Consider the following 23215-nt stretch of genomic DNA (forward strand, 5'->3'; position numbering starts at 1 on the left):
CAGCAAACATGATTCATATTTCTGGAGCATCTCCATTTATAGAATTATAAAACAGTTTTCTTGAGATCACTGTCATTGACACTAACCCCAAAACAAAGGATCAGACAGACAACAAAGAAGCATTGATTGCAAAATGTGATCATCTACAGTGAGACTCCATTACTTATGGATGATGAAGTTTCAATCAAGAAAAGCTACTGGACTGGGAACCACATAAAATGACAGAAAATATAGACTCAAAAAGCCATTGAAAATTAAACCAGCCACAACTAGTGATGCATCACAAATGTTAACATTCTCTCATTGCAGTAGTATAGGCAAAGGTAGAAAGAAGCAGGCTTCCCACAACATAAATGACAAGACACTTTGTGATCTAGTCAAAGTAACTTTCTTGCAGTCAAAAACACAATTTTCCAACTCACTGTCACTTATTGCGCATGGGCTGTTCAGAATATTTCATCGAATTTACACGTAAATATCTAATGAATATAGTAGTGTAATAAAGCTCCAGTCTGGAAGTCCGTCAGCTATCACTCAGTTGCCAGACATTTGCTGGGTGGTATTTTATATATAACTGTTTTTTTAAGCTAATACTAATGATTTGCAAACATTCGGCTTGCTATCTGTGTAATAGCACTTTAATTGCATCCTTTCCTTACCCATTGTTTTGTGATGCCCTTAATTTCCATCAGATACGAGGAACATCAAGAATGTTAGTTTTCCTCTGTTGTTTCCTTTAAAGCAGACATATTTAGCTGGGAAAACTGCACATGCATTACAGCTCTATGGCAATCAAATACCGACCGGACAGGTTTTGCCTGGCGCCAGTACCCCTAATGGTGTCTCTTATTAGTTCTCTTGCTGCCTGCAAGTTTCGGTCAGTGATAACATTCCTTAATGCACAAAACATAGCACTCATCAAAATTCATCATCAGCTCTGTCAGGTCTATGGGCATAACATCATATGCAAACAGATGGAATGTCATTGATGTAGACTTTTTTTGAAAGACATTGAAAGTTTCCATGATGAAGAGCACAATGGGCAAGCAACCCGTGATCGATCACCACCAGGTTGAGGTGGTGCAGCAGCACATCCTGGAGAACCCATTGCTTCAAGATTACTGAGCTCAGTGGCCATTTTCCACAGAAATTGTCACTAAGCACCTGCTATTCAAGAAATTTTCTGAGATGTGGGTGTTAAAAAACCTGACAACTGAGCACCAAACTAAATGCTTTGGAGCAGCACTGACATTTGTGCAGTGGTACTGTGATGACAGTTACATGTCCCTCAACGGGACTGTCACAGGCGATGACACATGGATCTCCATCTTGTCTTGCACCTCAAGAAATTCCTGTCCTCTGGCCAGCATTTTGATCATGATGAAGAGCTGAAGACGATTGTCACACGTTGGTTCCATTCACAAGCAGCAGACATCTACGACACAGGAATACAAAAGTTGATCCCACGATATGACAAGTGTGTCAATTTTTCTGGTAACTATGTCAAAAAATAGCTCAAACGTTGCTGTACTAGGTGTTAATAAATTTTTTCATATAACTATGTTAAAAAAAAAATTAGGGGCACTTACTTTCTGGATGCTCCTCGTACATGTGAACTTATTGAGTAGCGCCTGTATAGCCATATAACTAATGGTCAGTATGTTTAAGAACAGAGTAAGCAGGACAGCAGTGAGCTTATTACTTAACTAACTATAACATATAAAATGTGTAGTGATTGTCAATTCAGATGCATACTAGAGTATAATATTTGATAAGGAATTATCAGCAGAATTAATTTAATCATCACAAGAACAAACTCATGCCTACTTGGTGCTTCACGTATTAAACTGAGCAGACTGACGGTTGTTTCCTTTGACAATTGGGAGTTTTTGGTTCCATTCCCTGCATGTTCTTGAGGGAAACAGGAGATGGTGCAGCAAGGCAGGTGTTCCTCGTCACAAATTGGTGTATAGAATATGCTTGCTTGCAGAGCACGATGAAGTAAGTAGAACTTAATCTGTGTTGTTGCCCATAAGAAGCATAGATGCCTACACGCTATCTTTACTTAGGTAGTCAGCGCTGGAGTAAGTGCATCACCACTAATGTCATTCAAACCAAGTGGAAAGTGTAACACCATCAAATTCACTGTGTATTCATACCATTCTGATTATACAGTTGTTACTATCATCTACTGGCAACAATTAGAAAGTAATTGTTACCAATGTTTTGCCAAGAAAAGCCAAAAGTGCTTTATGAATGAGAATTTCTATTTGCTTTGCACCTAAGACTAAAACCCAAAAGACTATAAGAAATTAACAAAACATAGTGAAGGGCAGAGCTTCTACTTATTTTCTTGAGTTCTTGCAATTTTTGATGGGGGCTATGCTTTGTGCATTAACGGACGTTATCACTAACTGAACCTTGCAGGCAGCAGGGGAACGAGTAAGACGCCATTTCGGGGCACGGCTGCCGTGCTACTGGCACCAGGCAAGACCTGTCCAGCTGGTATTTATGATTGTCACATAGTAGACCTGCACCACATGTGCAATTTTCCCCAGCTAAATGTGTCTGCTTTAGAGGAAACAATATAGGAAAACTAACATTCTGGATGTGCATCATATCTTATGCAAATTAAGAGCATCACAAAACAATGGGTACGAAAAGTATGCCATGGCATACTTTCCGTACCAAATTAAGGGCATCAGATATGAGGCACATCCAGAATGTTAGTTTTCCTATGTTGTTTCCTTTAAAGCAGACATATTTAGCTGGGAAAATTGCACATGTGGTGCAGGTCAATTATGTGACCATCATAAATACCAGCTGGACAGGTCTTGCCTGGTGCCAGTAGCACGGCAGCCATTGGCAACTGGCGATAGCCGACAGACTTCCAGTGCTGCAGCTTTATTATCCTACTACATTCACTAGATATTTACATGTAAATTTAATGAAATATTCTGAACAGTCCATGCTTAATAAGTGACAGCGAGTTGGAAAATTGGATTTTTGACTGCAACAAGGTAACTTTGACTAAATTACAATGTGTCTTGTCTTCTACCTTTGACTAAACAATGGAGATGCTCCAGAAATGTGAATGACTTCTGCTGATTACTTTTTTTAGTTTCCATTGCTCTTCAGGCAGGGGGAAAAAAAAACAAAAACGAATAACTGACAGTTCTTGGGGTATGATGCAGCCTGCAATTAATTATGATACTGAGAACACAAGTCTTGGCTCATGTGTCAACATACTGGGACACTGTTATAAAAGAGGCAGCCAAGATTAGAATGAATAGCAACAATTTCAACAGAGACCAGGGCTACACACTAAGTAGGGCATGGGAGCAGGCTTTGGATTTTGAAAGGAAGCAACAGCGGATGCTTAACACTTGTAGGGAGGCGGGAGCAGCAGTTTCAAACTTGGCGCCGGACCCTCGAATCACCTGGCTTCACTTGATCCCACAGCGGGCCGGAGCTGCTATGAGCTGCCCAACTCGCCTTCCACGCACGCATCATTTTGGCTCTCTCTGATTGGTGACAGCAGCCGTAAAGGTAGGTATATAAGTGGGAAATAGTGCCGATCCCAGCAGTCAATAGTTTTACTCTTGATGACAATGGAGCTAGCCATCAAAATCTTGATAATTTTATTGGAATTGACACAGCTTGAAAACCAAGAAGATTTTATCCAGTCATGCCACCGTGAAAGACTCTGAAGACACATTACTGACATATCTTCTAATTTTGCCTCAGAATGGTGGCTGGTCTCTGCTAGTGGCTTGAATAATGAAATTAAAGACATTGTAATAGTAATACAATTAATTCATTAGTTATAACATGTACCCACACCCTGATCCTCTCACTACAGAGGACACACTTTGAATAGCGAGCAACAATGCAGACCATAGTCAGTGCATCCGAGTATTATTATTAACTACATTCCATTCCCTAAATCTAGTTACATAAATGTGAATAAGACGAAGTGACCTATACTTTTGGCATTTTGACCCTTGGCAGCCACGTCTTTAAGAAAGAATGTGTAGTCGCTTCACAGCCAACTCGAGGAACACTTCGGCTGCTATTCTTCCCAACAGACTCTGGCAGCTATGCTGGATGGGTTTGGTAGCTCTGTGAATGACAAGGTACTTCCTGGATGGCTATATTACTTGATCTATTCAGATCACTTTCATTGAATAACCTGAGTGGTTTGCACGTAAGGTGTGAAATAATGTTATTGATTTATGGTTTCGAGTCAAGGAAACTAGTTTGATGTGGAAATTGCAAATAATCTCTTCTTTTACCAGGGTGTAGGTTAAAAATACACTTTCTCCCAGGTGAAAATACACTTTTTCTGTGTTAAGTGACAGTATACTTTCCCTTGGAACTAAAATTTGTCAATCATTTGAATGGTTATGGTTTTATGCAGCGGCTTAGAATTTCCCGGCGCTTTAGAAAACGAAACACATGGGAAAAAAAAACTTGTTTTGGAATGTTCTTTGATGTGCAGCAATACATACGCTGCATATCTTCGTATTACAAAAGTATAAATTTGCATTCCACCAAATACCTCATGTTACTTTCCGAAGCATTGAAAGAGAGATTGCGACACGTTTTTGTAAGCCAGTCATAGCTCATATCACGTGATCTTGCCAGCCAATAACAGCGGATATTCAGAACATAGGACACGTGATATAGTCAGACAATAGCAACATCACTGTTACGTACCACAAACACAATAACAGGAAAAGTTAATGCTTTAAATTAATATACATTACGATTAACAAGCTACAAAAGAATCTAAGCTTTCACATACAATGTTGATCTTCTTTTGTTAGTTTTACACTTTAAGATACAGCACACAAATGTGCCAGTAAAATGTTTAATACTGACATACATCTCTGATCTTCTGGCTAGAAATTATTCTTAATGGCTTTTCATCAAAGAGTTGATTTTTAAATGAGAGTCAAACACTCTGTGATTTAAGAAATTCATCGTACATTCTCGCACATAGTTCACCTCCTTTAAAAGGAAATGTACTTAAAAAAATAACGCTTTTCAAACCACAATTCGCAATATTTTCCCCGCGATCTGTTAGATATACATTTGTTGCAGCAGTTGCCAGAGAGCGCCAGATAAGAGGCGTCACTGCACTTGCATAGCTACGACAACGTAGAAAGCATGTATGTTCGTAAAACATTAAAATATCTTAAATTATGTAATAAAAGAAACAAAACATCACAGGATACTCCAAGAGCATCGGAATTTCGTGAACCATACTGAACTGAATAATTAGCTTAAAGTGCACATTCATATATCCAGATTCCCAACGAAGTAGGCCTTGACCTGATATTAAGCTATTCAGCGTGGTTTTCAGGATGTAAATTTTCTTGGAGTACCAGAACTGTATTATCTCATGTTTGGTTCTTTATTATGGCATAATGCCATATGTGCTAGAAGATGAGAACATGCACTTGAAATGCAGCGAACAGTTGAAACTAGCCAATAGTGTGGAATTAAACACTTCGTTTCAAATAAATTGCCTGCCTCAGCGGAAAAGATAAATAAAAGCCAAATTTCTTTAGCAAAGCAAAATAAATAACTTCATTATTCTGCAAGGCGATGAATGCTTGACTGTCAGAAAGGTGGAAATAAAATAAAATCTGAAACTAATAACACATTTTAGCCCTCCATAATTATGTGAATTTATTTTAATTCACTTGATAGCTCCCAGCCACAAAAATCACTTTTTTTTCCATTTAAGGAGAGAGCAACAAGCAAAGAGGAAACAGCAAAATCACTAAATGTAAACACTGATCACATGCAGACTACACGCCCCCCCCCCCCCCCCCCCCCCCCACTATAACTCTGACTGCTCCGTGCAACAGCCCCGGATCTACGTTATTTGGAACCGGGCCAATACCAGATGGTGGCTTCCCCCACTCCGCCCACCTCTCTGGACGGTTTGAGATAGGATGTCAGAAATAATAATTAAAAAAAAAACTTTTTTCAAAAATATGTTCATTTTGGAGGGTACTTCTGTCTGAAGAGTCTGATGCATAAAACATATAACTTTAACGAAATGTAAGGTGTGTTATTTGGTCTTATGTGTGCCAAAGTGCAGTGCCACGCCTCTTCACACAGCATTCGTCTACCGCATGTCACTGTATTTCGCACTGTGGAACTGAAATGTGTATATTTTGTAATGGATGCCATCAAACTATATTCAGGATAGCAGAAATTAAAACGTCCTGTGGTGCCTCTCCTGCTTCCAATCGGCCGGTCTGACATCCTGACATCCCCCCCCCCCCTTTTTTTGTTGTTGCTCCTAGCCAGGGATTGTACAACTTGTCCTTTCTAGTGTAGCGATCTGACCAAAAATGTTCTGTCAAAATTTCATTTTCTTGGATACACCGAGAAGATAATACGTAATCTTTCTTACCTGTTATTCCTGTTAATCATTTATTTCCACTCTGGTAGTCTGAATCTATAGACTTGGCTGGTAATTATAACAACGCTAATCATTGGCATACCCAATCAATCACATAAACAAACAGCAGTTGGCATTCACCCGTTTGGCTTTATTCCTCTCAGCTCGTATAGGCCCATCCCCTTTTGTCTGCAGGAAAGTTTATTTCTAGATGGATTCCCCGGGCAGAGACATCACGTACCCTATGCACGTATTCAAATATCAACTTATTATTCATTTAGAAATCAAGTTAGATTGTGTTCAAAAATGTACAAAAACCAATAGGGATGTGTTTCGAAATCAGCTGAATAACAGATAGACCAACATGCACCAGATGCTATGCGCTTTGTGAAATAAGATTTTTTTTTTCCTCGAGAATATGAATTTAATCCCAACTTTCTCTTTCGAATGCGCAAATATTTTATTGACACCCTCCTACGTAGGGAGAAATGATCATCATAATAAAATAATAGAAATCAGAGCTTGAACGGAAATATTTAAGTGTTCCTTTTTCCCATACACCATTCAAGAGTGGAATGGTAGAAAAGTAGTATGAAAATGGTTCCATGAACCCTCTCTGCCAGGCACTTAAGTGTGAATTGCAGAGTAACCATGTAGATGTAGATGATGTTAAGAAGCATTGCATAGTCTTCCTAAAGACACTCGCACATTTTGCTGTTGGCAGATGCTTGTATGAGCTCTGTGTCTATTTATATGGCACATTTCCTTCGCAATTTAAGTTTTATTCTCTCATTCATGTTCTGTTGCTGCAGTATTATTCCATAGTAGCAGAATACAGAAATAGACATTGTTAGAGTATCGATTCTTACCAGTTAAAACGACAAAAAATTAAATGAAAACTAAAAATCCTTGAGAAATTCCCAGAATTCTAAAATATTTGTGGGTTTTTCCCAGTTTTCTCCCAGATGAAAAACTTCCCGGGTCTTTCCCGGATCTTCCAGTTATCCCAGGTCATATACACACTGTTTATGTTACGATTTACCTGTCTTAGCCACAACTGGGGCAATAAGAGAGAGACTAATACTACAGCTTTTCGCCAGCTCGCAGGCAAAGTGGGTGCCTGCGAAGCGAAGGCTACTTTGACTCATTTCCCGTCTCTGTGAAGGCCATATTTTTATCAGTTTTGTGACCGAGATACAGGCAGTCAGATCTAATATCAACAAGGAAATCTTGTTTATTTCATTGATGAACTGTCACATTTCTACACTGAGACAGCAAGTAAATGCAGACCCTTTCAAACTCCGGTGAGAGTAATATCCTCCTAATTCATGCTGAAATATGCTCATTCATGTTACAGGCTTCATGGTTTATTACAAAAGACTTTTGGTTTATGGTTTCAGTAGCAAGCAACATTTCATTTGCATTAGTACAAAGCATAATCTAATAGCATTTTCCATTATTTTACACCAGACATGAATTAATCATCAACAGACTATTCTCTTACATTATTAAAACAGACTGAGAATGCTCAAGTAATTTACAGATTCCACACCTGTAAAATTGTACATGATCTGAGTTAAAGATGTCGTCAAACCAGGTTTGAAGTGCATTTTCGTCCATAAAGTTATTTTCTTGGTGGTAAACATGTGAGGGTATAAGATTAGAAGAATAAGTGCATGATGGACGACTTTTGAACTCCTGGATAGTTTTGTATGTTGAATCAGCACAATGCATTATCTTATAGTAGCAACATGTGGTGCAGTTTTGTAGGTTGTTTTTATTTCACTGCGACTGAAAGATGTGTTAACTGTTGGCAACAAATACTAGCTGTGACATGAATGCCCCTGGGGAGGGGTTTGTAAGGCACAACACCACCTTTGAGCCACCAGATGCACAATAGTACATTCAGACTGACCTATGCTTGAGTATTTGTCTTTTGTTAGAGCTCAGATATTAATTCTGTCTTAAGAAGTTAACTTAATGGCGTCATAATTCATCACCTGTAACAAGAACACAAAGGCGTTTTCATTGAGGGAACTGATGACATTCAAGCAAAAATGTACCAATAGCCATCCCTTCATCTTTTGTTGCTATGTGTTAGACGATCTAGTACTCCTACTCCCGGTATCTGTACCTTGCCTATTGAATGCAAATGTCACACAATGTTTAAATGGGCACAGTTCATCACATATACCTGTTCTTGAGACTCCCTGAATTTGGGAAATGATTCATGCTGCAATAGTCTTTCTTGAACGAAGAAAACCCTTTTCCAACATGTTTTCTCAGAAGCACTCAATACAAAATTCCAAGCTGCCTGTGTTGCCTTCAAACATCTATTAAACCTATAGCGAATAGTAAGTATCACACGTTACACCCTTTCCCATTTGCAATGCTATTTTACAGTTCTTTAACAACATTCATAATTTTCAAGCATGCACCATCACACATGCAACTGCAAGGTAAGTACTGGAACTGTAAGTAGAAAATGAACTTGGTAATACATTCACTGCGCCATGCCATGTTCGGCTGGTTGGACAGTGCCTGGCTTAGGTGGCAGGTGGTGTGTGGCCAACAGCTGGTGGCTGCTGTAGGCAACTGAACTCTGAAGAGTTAACTGTTCAGGTCTTGACGCAGCCACAAACTGTTTGGTGGAACTGTTTCTGGAAGTTCTTTCTATTACTGGTGTGTAGGACAAAGAAGTGTGTCATCTCTAGGGTTTCATCTTACATAACTTCAGCACATTTTAAAAAAATAAGGCTACGAGGGGTCTTGAACTTGCAACCTCAAATCTACACTACACAATGATTACCACTAGACCACAAGCAGATACAGCTCTGTAGCAGCTTGTGAAGAATAACAGCATTTCCCCCCACATTTCCACATACTGCAGTGTTGCTAGACCATGCATATGGCCAGACTTGGAATTTTGAGGGGGTGGCCAGTTATACGACTGTCTTAAGTGAATGTCTCCGGCTTAGTATATGTGGCAGCTGCCCAATGGCAGGTTTCATGTCTAAGACAGTACTCATAAACTAATTAGAAGGGACCTGAAAAGTTCAAATTTTGGAGTAACTTTCCTGACAAACTATTTCATTCGAAGTTGTACCCAGATGTTATCTCTACACTAAGTACTTGTCTGTTCTATATATGGTTCTCAGTGCAGGTTGCACGACTACAAATGCCCACAAAAGTTGAAATTAATATTCAGCAGATTTTGTAATTATTGAATTGAGTGGGGAAAAGAGAGACATACTCAGTTCACAGGCAGAAAAATACAGCTGTTTCTCAACAACAAAAAACATCATTTGTTGAAAGCTTAAATGCAGCCAAAAGAAGGAAAGACACAACACAGAAAAAAAAAACTGTTCAAGTTTTTCCAAAAGCAATCATTCCAGTCAAAAACCTCCCCAATCATCATCTTTTTTAACAGCCAATTTCAGGGCACTCAGGCTTTTCTTCAGGCACGTAATGTGACAAACTTTTAAATTTTTATGTCTAATCACTTACAAACAAATCCACATACATAGTCACATGTTGAAGTGCTGCTTCCAGGACAGTGAGGTGCACTGGCCCCATACTGAATCCACTCAGTGGAGTAATGACAATGGCCAGTGTGCCAGCCAGCCAGCCAGCCTGGATGTGGTTTTTAGGCAGTTCCCCCACATCCCACTAAGTGAATACCAGGCTGGTACCCAAGTCCCACCTCAGTTACACAATTTGCAAACCTTTAGAAAAATTTTGCTCATCACTTTCACATAACTAACACAACTCGCAGACATTTGGGTACACACATTCTGTCCCGCGGGTAATGGGGTGATGACAGAAACGGCATGCAGCCAAACCTTAAATTAATCATGTCAAATCTAATCCCATCCATAATGATCCTGTGCAAATGTGGAACATGTGCACAAGAAAATGAATAATAATTATCTACAAACAAAACAAAAATCAGACTGAATTTCACCTAATATAGGTGTAAAATTTTCAGAACCCTATTAATTAGCAAATAAACTGAATAGATTAGCACCTAAAATGTGTGTTTTTGATGCCAAAAACATGGACACCAAAATAATAATAATATATCACAGTTACTCTGAATAGGTTACTCGTTCATGTCATAATTTCTTGGGGCATCCAACAAATGTCACAATGCTCCCAATATTGCACGAGAAAATAATGAGGAACATACATGTTGCCAAACAAAGGATAGCTTATATAAACATGTAGGCTTCTGATGCTCATCTCAATCTCGCTAAAATCCTTCTAGGTGTACTGCTGCATCATCTTACAAAAGAGACTGAGCCCTGATAGATGCCAATGCAACTTAGCCACAATGTCTACTTTAGTGTTTAATCTATCTTATAAGTTGAAGCAGCAGTAGAAGCACAAGTATTTTAATGAGAAATGGTAACTTGTTGCCCACTGTTAAAGAATTACTTTCCATTCCTTCCCAGTGAATGTATGAGGTCTTGATTTTCTTGCATACAGGGTGGCAACTGTTTAACTATATGAAATAAAATAGTCATAACTTCTGCAAAGTTTATGTTTTGATGTTCAAACTGCACGGTTGGCCACAGATCACGATGGGAATTAGTATGGGCATGCATGCATGGTTTAACAACAATGACCAATTTAATTTGGATGGGTTCATCAATAAGTAAAACTGGCGGATTTGCAGGCCTGAGAATCAACATTTTGTGATCGTGAAGTCTCTTCAACGAGTGCCTCTGTGATGTGCTATGCGAAGTCACGGAATAATCTGTACGATATTCCTTGATGTCACGATGACTACCAAATGGTACATGAAGGTTCTGGAATACGATTTCATCCCCATTATGCAAAGTGACCCTGATTTTGACAATGTGTAGTTCATGCAAAATGGAACTCGACCCCACCAAAGCACGAGAGTGTGTTATGTCCTGGAGGAGCACCTTGAGGACCGCATTCTGGCTCTAGGGTGTCCAGAGGTCACTGGAATGGGCCTTGACTGGCCACCATATTCTCCAGATCTGAACACATGCGATTTGTTTTTGCGAGGCTATACATATGTACAGCAATAACAACAAAACCATTACTGAGCTGAAAACAGCCATTCAGGAGGTCATTGACAAAATCAATGTTCCAACACTTTAGCAGATCATGTAGAATTTTGCTATTTATCTGTGCCACATCATCGCCAATGATGGCAGTCATATCGAATGTGTCAAAACCTAAATCTGAATATCTGTAGTGAATGAATTGTGTGCATACCGTAGTTTGTAACTGATTTGAGTGTTTCCTGCCTCTCCCCCACCCCACCATATACCAGCAGTTCAGTAACTGCCACCCTGTAAAAACAACATGCACTCTAAACTTGCCATTTCCAGCACATCTACAGCACTCACAAGAATTTTGAACTTCCAACACATTGTTCAAAACACTATGATCAAAAATCAAGAGTACATGGAGTTAAAACCTTACAGTGAACTAAAAGGCTGCATGAAAGCAATGTGCGATATTGGTCAACTGAGAAGATTATATTTTTCTCTTCTAGTAGAAAAGTGTTGTTGTTCTACCAAAGATGATTGGCACTTAAATTCTTTCTGACAGGTAAAACAACCACCAAATCATTAGTGTTGTTCACAGTTAGTGTTACAGTATTACCAGGCCTGGTAGGACAGAATGCAAAATTTGTAGTCGCCAGTTCACCATTGGCGACTGAAAACTGGCAATTGGCAATCCAGGCTTACATGTAAATTTTATTTTATTATCTAAACAATGAAAGACTAGGTTCAGAATTGTACAAATATCGTACAATTGTGCACCAAGATGGGCACAGCAGGAAGGAAAATTGTACACATTATTGGTCTATGCCCCGTATATCGTAAGAAAATGTAATTTCTGAGAAATGTAAATGTTGTGTTCCTTCCTCCAAACTGCACAAGTCATCTGCTGCCTTTGGACCTGTGCACAATACACTCAAAACCAAATACAGAGTAGCACTTGTGTAGAGGTAAATTTCATTCTTTGAGAGGAAGGAAGTGATGGGACTCAGCACTGTACAGCCTATGCATAGGTTTGTCACTGCCCGAGCATCCATAATACAACAGATGATGTTAAATTCTTTCACACAGGCTAGATGTTGAACATCAATTGCTGCTGAAGACGATATTGCTCCACAAGAGTAATGAGGTAACAAAACTGATATTTCTGAAAATGCGACATTCCTGGACACTTTTTGTTGTGATGATGACATCTTGACTTCTGTATCCAAAGACTGGTGCAAATGAAATACTTATGAAGTAATAAATGTAGGAGCTAGCAGTGACAATGATGAAGAGTGAAAAGATTATTTTTTTAAAAAAAAAATAAAGCATGTGTTCTATGGAAAGTGTAATAATTATATATTTACTGAATTTAAATTTGTGGCACAGGATATACATAATTTTGAAATTAAATATCACTTTTATCGCCTAAACATGTTTGAATTATGAGTCTGTATCACTCCTTTCTTGTGCTCTGGCAAAACACCCATTTAAGGAAAAACCCTATTAAAGGAAAAAGTATTTGGCTTTATAGAGGTTCGTTAGAAAGGGGTTTTATTGTTAACAGCAGAATGTGTCAGTCAGAAGGGCTGAGTGACTTTGAACGAAAGTCGAATCACTGTATGTCACCTGAGTAACAAATCCATCGGGGCATTTCCACCATTTTAAAGCTGCATAAGTCGATTGTTGGTGATGCGATTGTGAATTGGAAACATGGAGGAACAACCACAGTTAATTCAAGACCAAGAAGATCTCATGTACTGACAGATGGGGAATATCAAGCACTGCAGAAAGGGGGGGGGGGGGGAGAGGGGGAGGGAGGGAGAGCGAGAGAGAGAGAGAGAGAGAGAGAGAGAGAGAGAGAGAGAGAGAGAGAGAGAGAAGGAATCACACTCTAGTTCCATAGTGTTATCAGTATTAGGACAGCAACTCCGCATAGCGAGCTGCGGGGGGAGGGGAGAATAAAGATATATGGGGTACACTGAAGTAGTGTAAAGAGTGACACCACTGGACAGTGGATGGCTGGAAATGAGTGATATGGAGCTATGAATCATGCTATGCCTTGTGGCAATCTGATGGACAGGTCTGAGACTGACAAATGCCTTCAGAATGTTCCCTGCCATCATCTGTAGCACCAACATTGAGAAGTTTATATCAAGAGTATGGAAGCACTTCATACATGCCAATTGATTGTATTAGTATGACACTGCATCCTGCCATAAAGGAGCATCTTTGAGGTAACGGTTTGTGGACACTAATATTTCTGAAACAGAATGATATGCCAAGAATCCCAACCAGAACCCAATGGTACACCTATGGGAGGAGTTAAAATGTCGACTCTGTTCCAGCCCCTAGCTATCATCATTACCTTGTCTGGTTTCGGCTGTTGAGGAAGAATGGGCAGGCATTCATCTGCAGACATTCTGTCACATCAAAAACTGTCCCCCAGAAGAGTTGAAGCTGTCATAAAGGCCAAGGACAGCCATATCCCATTATTAACATCCGCTAGCAGGTGTTCTGATACTTTTGATCAGATAGTGTAATAACCACAAACAATATTAACCTTTCCTTCTCCTCTAAACAAACTGACACTATAATTTAATGTTGTAAAAACAAACAGTTAATCTATCTGATAAAGTCCTGGATTGGCGTCTTTTTGGTATACCAAATGAATTTTTAGTACTCACGAGGGGGGACCAGTCTTCAATAAAAGCAACAGTCTGAATATTATGTCAAAATAAACTGAAAATAGTGGGCTCAAATGTTATAGGAATGACATACCTATTTGACTATCTATCCACAGTGACATCACTACACTAAGAGGAACATACCTGTCCAATGAGGTCATGGTTGTGCTGCAGATCGTCAGCATAAGTATTGAGAAATTCTTTCATCTGTTTCACATGAGCTTCCTCAATTTCTTGAAAATGCTTTAAGAAAAAAAAATTGAGAGATTAAGTGAACTCCTATACTAACTTTAAATGTACAAAGTATATTCTTACTATAAATAAACAAACTTTCAGGTAACTACATGCTTGAGCAGTCACTGAGTTTTTTGATTGTTAACGAACACACACTGAGGTGCCAAAACATTATGGACATCTGCTTATTGGTGTATTGGTCCACTTTTGGAAAGAAATACAGCTGCTACTTTGCATGGCATGGATTCATGAAGCCTGTGGTAAGTTTCCACAGATATGTGGCACCAAATGCCTATACACAGGAGACACGTTTCCCTCAAAGTATAGGACATTTGTATATGGGCACATACGTTTATGATGATGATTATTATTTTTTTCTTTCCTTTCTCAGATGTTATGTCTGGTTAAAACTGGAAAGTGACGCGGACCTTGATCAAACGTGACTTCCTTTTAACTGTACGGTATATGTTACATTGCATTTAGGAACTTTCAGGTAATTGAACATGTATCAATAATTACTGATTTCTGTAGTTGTATATATACGTTTGGATGCAGTTGTATTGCGTTGATGTACTGGTGGATACTACGTGGTATGACTCCTGTAGTTGATAGTATAATTGGTATAATGTCAACTTTATCCTGATGCTACATGTCCTTAACTTCCTCAGACAGTTGGATGTATTTTTCAATTTTTTCTCCTGTTTTCTTCTGTATATTTGTTGTATTAGGTATAGATATTTTGATTAGTTGTGTCTTTCTTCTTTTTATTGGCGAGTATGATGTCAGGTTTGTTATGTGGTGGTGTTTTATCGGTTATAATGGTTCTGTCCCCGCATAATTTGTATTCATCATTCTCCAGTACATTTTGTGGTGCATACTTGTATGTGTTATCTATTCCTATTTTTTGTCTGTATCCTAGATATTTATAAGTATCTGTTTTTTCCATAACTTCTATGCAGTCACTGTGGTTATCCAATATGTAATCTTCTTGTTTAGTGTGTTTTCCCTTGACTATTCTATTTTTCTTACATTTGTCTGTTCCGAAAGCCATATTTATATCATTGCTGAATACTTCTGTTATCTTTAGTAATTGGTTGAGTTGTTGATTTGTTGCTGCCAGTAGTTTTAGATCATCCATGTATAGCAAATGTGAGATTTTGTGTGGGTATGTTGCAGTAATATTGTATCCATAATTTGTATTTAGCATGTTGGATAGTGGGTTCAGAGCAAGGCAGAACCAGAAAGGACTTAATGAGTCTCCTTGGTATATTCCTCGCTTAATCTGTATTGGCTGTGATGTGATACTATTTGAATGTGTTTGGATATTATGTGTGGTTTTCCAATTTTTCATTACTATGTTTAGGAACTGTATCAATTTAGGATCTACTTTGTATATTTCCAATATTTGTAGTAACCATGAGTGGGGTACACTATTAAAAGCTTTTTGGTAATCAATGTATGCGTAGTGTAGTGACCTTTGTTTAGTTTTAGCTTGATATGTCACCTCTGCATCTAGTATCAGTTACTCTTTACATGCTATTATTATTATTATTATTATTATTATTATTATTATTATTATTATGAGACGAGGAGCACTCAACATCATGGTCATCAGCACCCTTACAAAAAGTCACAATGCCTATCTCAGGGGTGGGGATGACGGCTGTCCCCACGCAGAGCATGTTATAATGTATTAATGTCTGCCACCCTATCCCACCAATTTAGGGATGAGGCCTGACAGTTTATGAAATGTCATCACTCTTGCAAGACTGGAATAAATATCTGTGAGAAGGGTGGGCAGATCTCTATCGAGTCAGAGCTGGCCTAATATCAGTATATAGGGCACACATTGCCAAAATATGCTGAACTGAAAGTTCAGTGTCACGCCACAAACTTCACAGAGCGGTGGATCCTCTCATCGAAGGAGGAAACAACGTGTTCAAGTGCTATATCCAAGTGCAACCTAGTAAGCCGAACCTGCTTCCAGCAGTGAGGCTGACACACAGTCTGCCATGCCTTTGTGGTCGATTTGAGAGGCTGCAGTTTGTTTTCTGTCATCTACAAGCATTCAGTCTTCCACTGATGTATGATGCGTTTATCAGAAAATGAGATGATGGCATGCAACGGGATGGGCCTCTGATAGACAGCACAATCCCGACATGCTTCCTTTGCATCTGCGGTGGCCATGTCGTTTCCCTGTATCCCGATGCGGCAAGGTACCCAGCAAAATATCACCACCTTGCCATGGTGTTGGAGTCATGGATGAGCTGAATCAGTTGCTCTACTGGATAGAATTGGTGAAGCGCTTGCAGTGCACTAAATGAGTCAGAACATACAAGAAATCTTTTACAGTGATGTCTGTGCATCCTCTCCAGTGTCATCAGAATGCCATATAATTCTGCATCATAATTTGTAAATAGTTCAAGGAAGATGCACTTTAAAAACCATATCAGCAAATACAGCACAACATTCTCTTGCTGGGATCCATCTGTGTAAACAATGATAAAACTGTGGTATGTACTTAGAATGGACGAAAACAAAGCTAAACAAACAATCTGGAGTACAAGTTTTCTTGTACTGTGTCAAGCTCAAAATCACTTTGGGCCTCTGAAGACATCAAGGCGGCAATGCGTCCCATCCCTGGCTGTGTATTTTGATGCCTGAAATCTGTAGCACATATCCCAAATGGCTTGGTCGCATAAGACCAATCCTGAACAGCCATTCAAAGGTGGGTTTGACTACTGCACTAAATTCCAATAACTGAGGTGACACTGAGATTTTCAGAGTCTGTCGAGCCACAAGAATGTAGCACTGAATCCAGAGTGGTGGTTCACCAGCCTCTGCAGACAGACTATGAACTGGGCTGGTCTGAAAAGCTCCAGTAGATATCCAAATGCCCTCAGGCTGGACAGGACCTAACATCTTGACATAGGAAGCACAGGCTGATATGCAGATCACGCTGCTATAATCTAAATGTGATCGAACAAATGCCCTATAAAACTGCAGGGGGCGGGACCTGTCAGGTTTCCATGTTTTTCTGCTAAGACATTTCAAAATATACAATGATTGGAAGCCCTTTGTTTATGTGTCTTTCAGGTGTGGGACCCAAGTTAATTTCGAGTCAAATAACAAAAGCAATAAGTGCAGTTTCTTGAAAATGTAAAATATTGCCCCCATTGTGAGCAGCTGTTGGTTAAAACTTAAACGAGCAGAGTTAACATTGACACATGTAGTCTTCTTGGGTGAGAACCGAAAACACGTTGTCCTGGCCCAGCTTTCCAGCCTCCTAATGGTCAGCTGTAGCTGCCTTGTTGTCATTATAAGATCAGAGGAGGAGAAGAAGATTGAAAAGTCACTCACAAAAAAGAGCATTTGACAGGGCTTCTGACATTTGACAGGGCTTCTGACTGGAGCAAATGCCATTGATAGTGATGGCAAACAATGTGACACTGAGGACATTGCCTTGGGGGACCCCATTCTCTTTAACATAGCAGTCACACAAGACACCACCAACACAATATCGGAAACGCCAGTTCCCACCCATGAAGTTGAATGTTGTACCTCCATGTAGTGTCATGCATTTTGAGGTCAGAAAACACACAAACCAAATGGTTTTAGTGTAAGAAGGACTCCTGTATTGCCATCTCCAGTAGAATTAAGTAGTCGCGGGTGGAATGGTAGTGCCTGAAACTGCTGTGGGAGCACCTCAGGTGACCTCGGGATTCGAGCAGCCAGACAAAGGGATGGTTGACCTCGTGTTCAAGAGTCTTACCTATACAAGTGATACAGGCAACACTCCGTTAACCGTTAGAGGCACTAGGGTCCTTGCCAGGTTTCCCAAATGGAATTAATATTGCCTCTGTCCAAGTTGTGGGGTACTGTCCATAAAACCAGATCTGATTGAAACAAGAGAGGAGCTGTCCTTTCGCTTCACGGCACAGATGACAAAGCATGACATAATGGATCTCACCTGGTCCTGGAGCAGTGTCTCTGGCTGCACATAAAGCTGATTCCAGTTCCCACATGGACAACGGAAGGTAGTAGACTGCCTCATTATGCAAGAAGAAACTTAACTTCCTCATCCCTGCAGTCCTACAGAACACCTCAGAAGCAGGAGCTCGTCTGGATGACATAGTGATAATTAAGTGTTCAGCTAAAACCTGAGCCATGTCTTCTGGTGGATCCACCAAGATCCCATTACTTGACAACTCCGTAAGGGGTTGCCTAAAATCCATCTTATTTAGTTCCAAACTTGCGTAGTGGAAGTGGACCAATTAATGGAAGTCGTGAATTCCCTCAGCAAGCCTTCTTCCATTCTTCTATCACTCACCTTGCATGCGCTCTCTCAGATCTCAGGGCATGAACGATTTCTGTAGTTGGACAGTGTTTGAAGTTCTGCAGAGCTGTTCATCTGACCCTGACTGGTCATCGACAGTCATCATTTGACCAAGCTACAGGCCATCGTCTGAGGTGGTTACTAGACTGCGAGATTGACTCTGCAGCAGCCCATTGGATCTCTCAAGTGATATGAGTCACCATCTCCTGTGCACAATCCTTTCAACAATAGCCTGTCGACTGTACTTCACCCAATTTGCCCTTTGTATCGTACATCTGCATGGTCTGTCAGCCACCGTCCTAGTCAGTGGACGGATCCACATTGGGAAGTGGTCACTAGAATGTAAATATGTAGCCACTTCCCAATGAACTGAGTCTGCAATAGCTGGGGAAGGAAAGCAAAGCTCAGTGGCTGAAAAAGACCCTGTAGCAGTGGAGAAGGGTGTCGTCTGAACCGCGTTCAGAAGGCAAATATTCTCAAAATGAACAAGTCGTAGCCGAGCCCCACAGCACATTGTGTGCATTGAAGTCCCCCACAAGAAGGAATGAGCATGGGAGTGCCTGTAAGTGTTCTGTCAGTGAGTCTGCATCCAAAGCATCATTAGGTGGAAGACACAAAGAACACATGATGATATTAAAGGGTGCTAGAACTTTCATGGCAATTGCTTGTATGGTTGTGGTAAAAGAAACAGGAGAGGAGTGGCATCTGTCATCAATGAAAACAGCCACTCCACCTTTAGTCTTGTCTTCAGTAATTCGTCCTTCCTGTATGGGTGGTAGTTCCGTAATGCAGAGTGTTGGTGACAAAGACACATTTCTTGTAAGCAGATGCAGAACAGTTTCTCCTAGACCAGGAGTTTTAATTCTTCCAAATGTGAATGATAACCATGTAAATTCCAGCTCAACACAGAATTCACCATGGAAGCCACTGTTTAGGGAAGCTGTTCCTGTCTTTCTCCCTCAAAGGTGGTGACATACCGGGGGAAGTCAAGGAGAACGTGAACAGGTTCCCGGTCCTCCGATTCCTCTGATTGGAAGTCCATATCCTCAACAACATAGTCTCCATCAGTGAGGGCGAGAGGTCGCTAATGTTGCGGGCATGCTTACTTGGCTTCTGATGGTGGCTGATGGTACGTGGCTCAGGTGGTAAGCCAATTGCCAATAGCTTCCGAATGACTTCTGTTTCAAATCGAGTGTTTCCCCACAGGTACACCAACAAGTGCATGTGCTCGTACTTGAATCTGTGGTCAGAGTTTGTGTGGAGGCATCACACTTGGCAACTAGCGGATGCAAAAGAAGTAGCAAAAACCAAGAGGTTGCATAGCTTTGAAACTTCTTTTAGCTTCACCATAGGGTATGTACCTCTTGACTTTCAAGTCCTGAATTTTTCTTTCCTCATTGTAAACCCCTCACTTTCTGCTCAACACTGGGTGATCTCTGGAGCAGTTCACACATTTCAGAGGAAGTGTACAAGAACTGCCCGATTCGTGAGCTGAGCCTCCACAATTGCTGCAATTAGCACTACCATTACATCCCATAGTGGTATGGTCAAAATCTGAAGCATCGCATTTGGCTACGAACAAACGGGCGAACCTTAAGATGGGTATAGCTTGCAAGGATACGTTTAAGTAATTCTGGAGTACTTAATGTTAGAATAAATGTTGCGGCACAGAAGTGACACCTGATAGAGTAACAGACATATTTCACAGGGCTCAGGTCAAGTGAACTTGGTGGTCAGGATGTCAATACGAGTTGAGTATCACACGCTTTTAACTACTGTAGACCAATTCTGGCCTTGAGACACAGACAGCAATCCTGCTGGAAGACGTCATCACCTTCAGGGAAGACATAAGCATGAAGGGATGCAGGTAGTCCACAATAATGTTCACTTAGTCCACAGCTGTCACATTGCCTTTGACAACTACAACATGCTCCATAAAAGTGCAAGTGAATGTCCCCTCATAGCATAATACTGCCACCATCAGCCTGTATCTGTTGCGAGGTGCAAGTTTCAAGCAGACACACACACACACGCACAAAACACACACACACACACACACACACACACACACACACACACACACACACACACACACACACGACATATTTGGACATGATCATAAACAAGACATTACCAGGCAACACATTTCCAATAATACGCAGAGTTATCTCTGCAATCTTAGCTGATGTTGCTGGGTCAACATGAGAACATGTAGAAGCTGTCTGCTACAGAGCCGTGCATTCCTTAATGTGTGCAGAATGATGTGCTCCAAAACACTTGTGCTTGTAGAAGCACTGTACTATGTCACCATATCAGCCACAGACCATAACCTATCCAGCTTTACAGAGAGTGCAGCCTCCACATTTTGTGATGAGCTGTGAATGTTACACACCTTGCCACTTACACATTATTTCACTGTCCTTCAAACATTTCCAATAAATTCTCACAACAGTAGCACATAAATAGCTGATCAATTTTGTCATGTCCTAGACACAAGCTCCCAGACACCAGGTCATAACAATTTGGCCTTTGTCAAACTCACCTCTATCAGTGGATTCCCCTATTTGCACTCTGTATCCTCAACAGAATGATTCCTCATTCATCTCTGCTCTAATATAATTATTATATACTTTCCTTACCATGTCACATGCCAGCAATGTCACCAAGCAGCATTGAATCTCGTCGTGGACAGTCATCATAATAATTTGGCTCATCAGCATGTGTCTACAGCGATTTTATTACAAAATTTGACATTTTTAGTGTTCTGATGCTAGACAACAGAAAAAAAACTTGGGCAGCTTTTGGATAAGAGAACATTACAATAAATACAAAAATTACGAATTTTTTAAGGTACTACATCACGTCCTCTTGTGTCAATTACCAAAATTATTGACTCAGTTGTGTACCTACTCACCATTTTGGTGCATGAATCACAGTAGTCAAAAACTACTTTGAGAGAAAAAAATGCACATAGTACCTTAAATCATAATGGTATTTAAAAAATACTCACTGTTGGAGTGAAGGTCAAAATAAAACAATATTTTTAACTGTTTCACCCCAGGAAGTGGACTAAAATGCAGAATGAATACCAGTCCATTAATACTGTTGAAGATTTTTGCAAAATGTATTACAAAGTCAGATGGGAGCGGGGAGGCGGTATCACAGTCACAGAGTACTCTAAAACAATTTGCTGTCCTTATACTAAATGGTGTGAAGATTGTCAAAAGCATACATTACAAAACAAATCTAACTGCCAATTGAAATAAGATGTGTTTTGAATGATTTCACAATGGCTTCAGCTGCCATTCTCTTCATCTGACATACTAACATCACGAAATCATTCAAAAAATTTATTATAGCTGCAGACCATATCACAATGAAGATAATATAATATTTGTTTTGATCAAAGTATGAAGTTTATTGTGTCTATACTTGGGGAACATTTCAAAGACTGGAAAAACTTACAAATGTCAACCTATTGTATGTCCCAAACCACAATGTACAGTAGTTTGAAAGAAAGGAATATTGGGCTTAACGTCCCATCAAGGTCATTAGATACTGAGCACAAACTCTGTGTCAAGGATAGGGAAGGAAATAGGCCCTGTCCTTTCGAAGGCACCTGGCATCCTCCTGTACTTTAAATACCCTGACAATCGTTGTGGTGAATGCACCATGTAAGCAAACACAAGCTGTTGTGACTCAAGTAAAACAAAATCCTTACAAAACAAGAGAAAAATCTTAGTAGCCTCCCAAATGTACTAGTCAGATTATCAAGCTCTACCCAATAGCTCTTATGGTTAGAGACACCATCCGCGAAGTGTACTTTATCAGTACCACCTAGACCAGCCCCACAATTGGCAAAACATATTACATTATCAAAGGAAGAGGTGCCTAAGAGTATGTGTGATCAACCAATTTACTCTAAGTTTTACCCATCGTGTTATAATGAGAGTCATTACACATTCTATCACCAAAATCCAAAATCCTGTTAATAGTGTGTTGTAGAAATAAGAGCAGTGGCCAGGTCAGGAAGTTCAACATTCTAGATACCTGGATAAGAAAAAAAAAAGGGGGGGGGGGGGCAGCACTAAGAGGTCAGTGACAACTCCAATCTTGTTTGTGTCTCAAATATATGGTGAATACTCAGCACATGTGACTGAAACTGGATATTGTAATTTTTTACGCAAGTAAAAAGTAGTACTAATTACATGGCATGTACATGTGAAAAATGAAACAAAATATAACTCTACCCTGCAAGCCAATATCATTTTCCTTTCAAATTCCTCTTTAATCATCTTGTATTTTTCTATCAATGCTTTATACTCTTCTTGTGCCTTCTTGAGTTTTATTTCTGCTTTCTCCAGATCCTTAGGTGATGCATTTTCTTTCTTTAATTTTTCATATTCCAAGCCTCTTTGTGTGTATGTATCCTTAGCCTTTTGTAGTATCAAGGTGGTTGACTGTATAGCTTGGACCACTTCCAATGTGCTTCCTTCTTCCTCTTTAACCTGCA

The 23215-nt window shown here is 39.9% G+C and overlaps 1 protein-coding gene across 9 annotated transcripts in view; it reads right to left on the bottom strand.

The window, feature by feature from the left end:
• LOC126297664 (F-BAR domain only protein 2) overlaps positions 1-23215 on the bottom strand; it is a 296630-nt gene that overhangs the window by 200855 nt on the left and 72560 nt on the right. For all 9 annotated transcript variants that reach the window (XM_049988748.1, XM_049988756.1, XM_049988754.1 and 6 more), the window contains exons 4-5: positions 22953-23210; positions 14277-14375 (exon numbers count right to left, since the gene is read on the bottom strand). In XM_049988748.1, the coding sequence (XP_049844705.1) occupies positions 14277-14375; positions 22953-23210 (357 nt within the window). The remainder of the gene's footprint in view (positions 1-14276; positions 14376-22952; positions 23211-23215) is intronic.

This window comes from Schistocerca gregaria, chromosome X, assembly GCF_023897955.1.
Source record: "Schistocerca gregaria isolate iqSchGreg1 chromosome X, iqSchGreg1.2, whole genome shotgun sequence".
Lineage (NCBI taxonomy): Eukaryota > Metazoa > Arthropoda > Insecta > Orthoptera > Acrididae > Schistocerca > Schistocerca gregaria.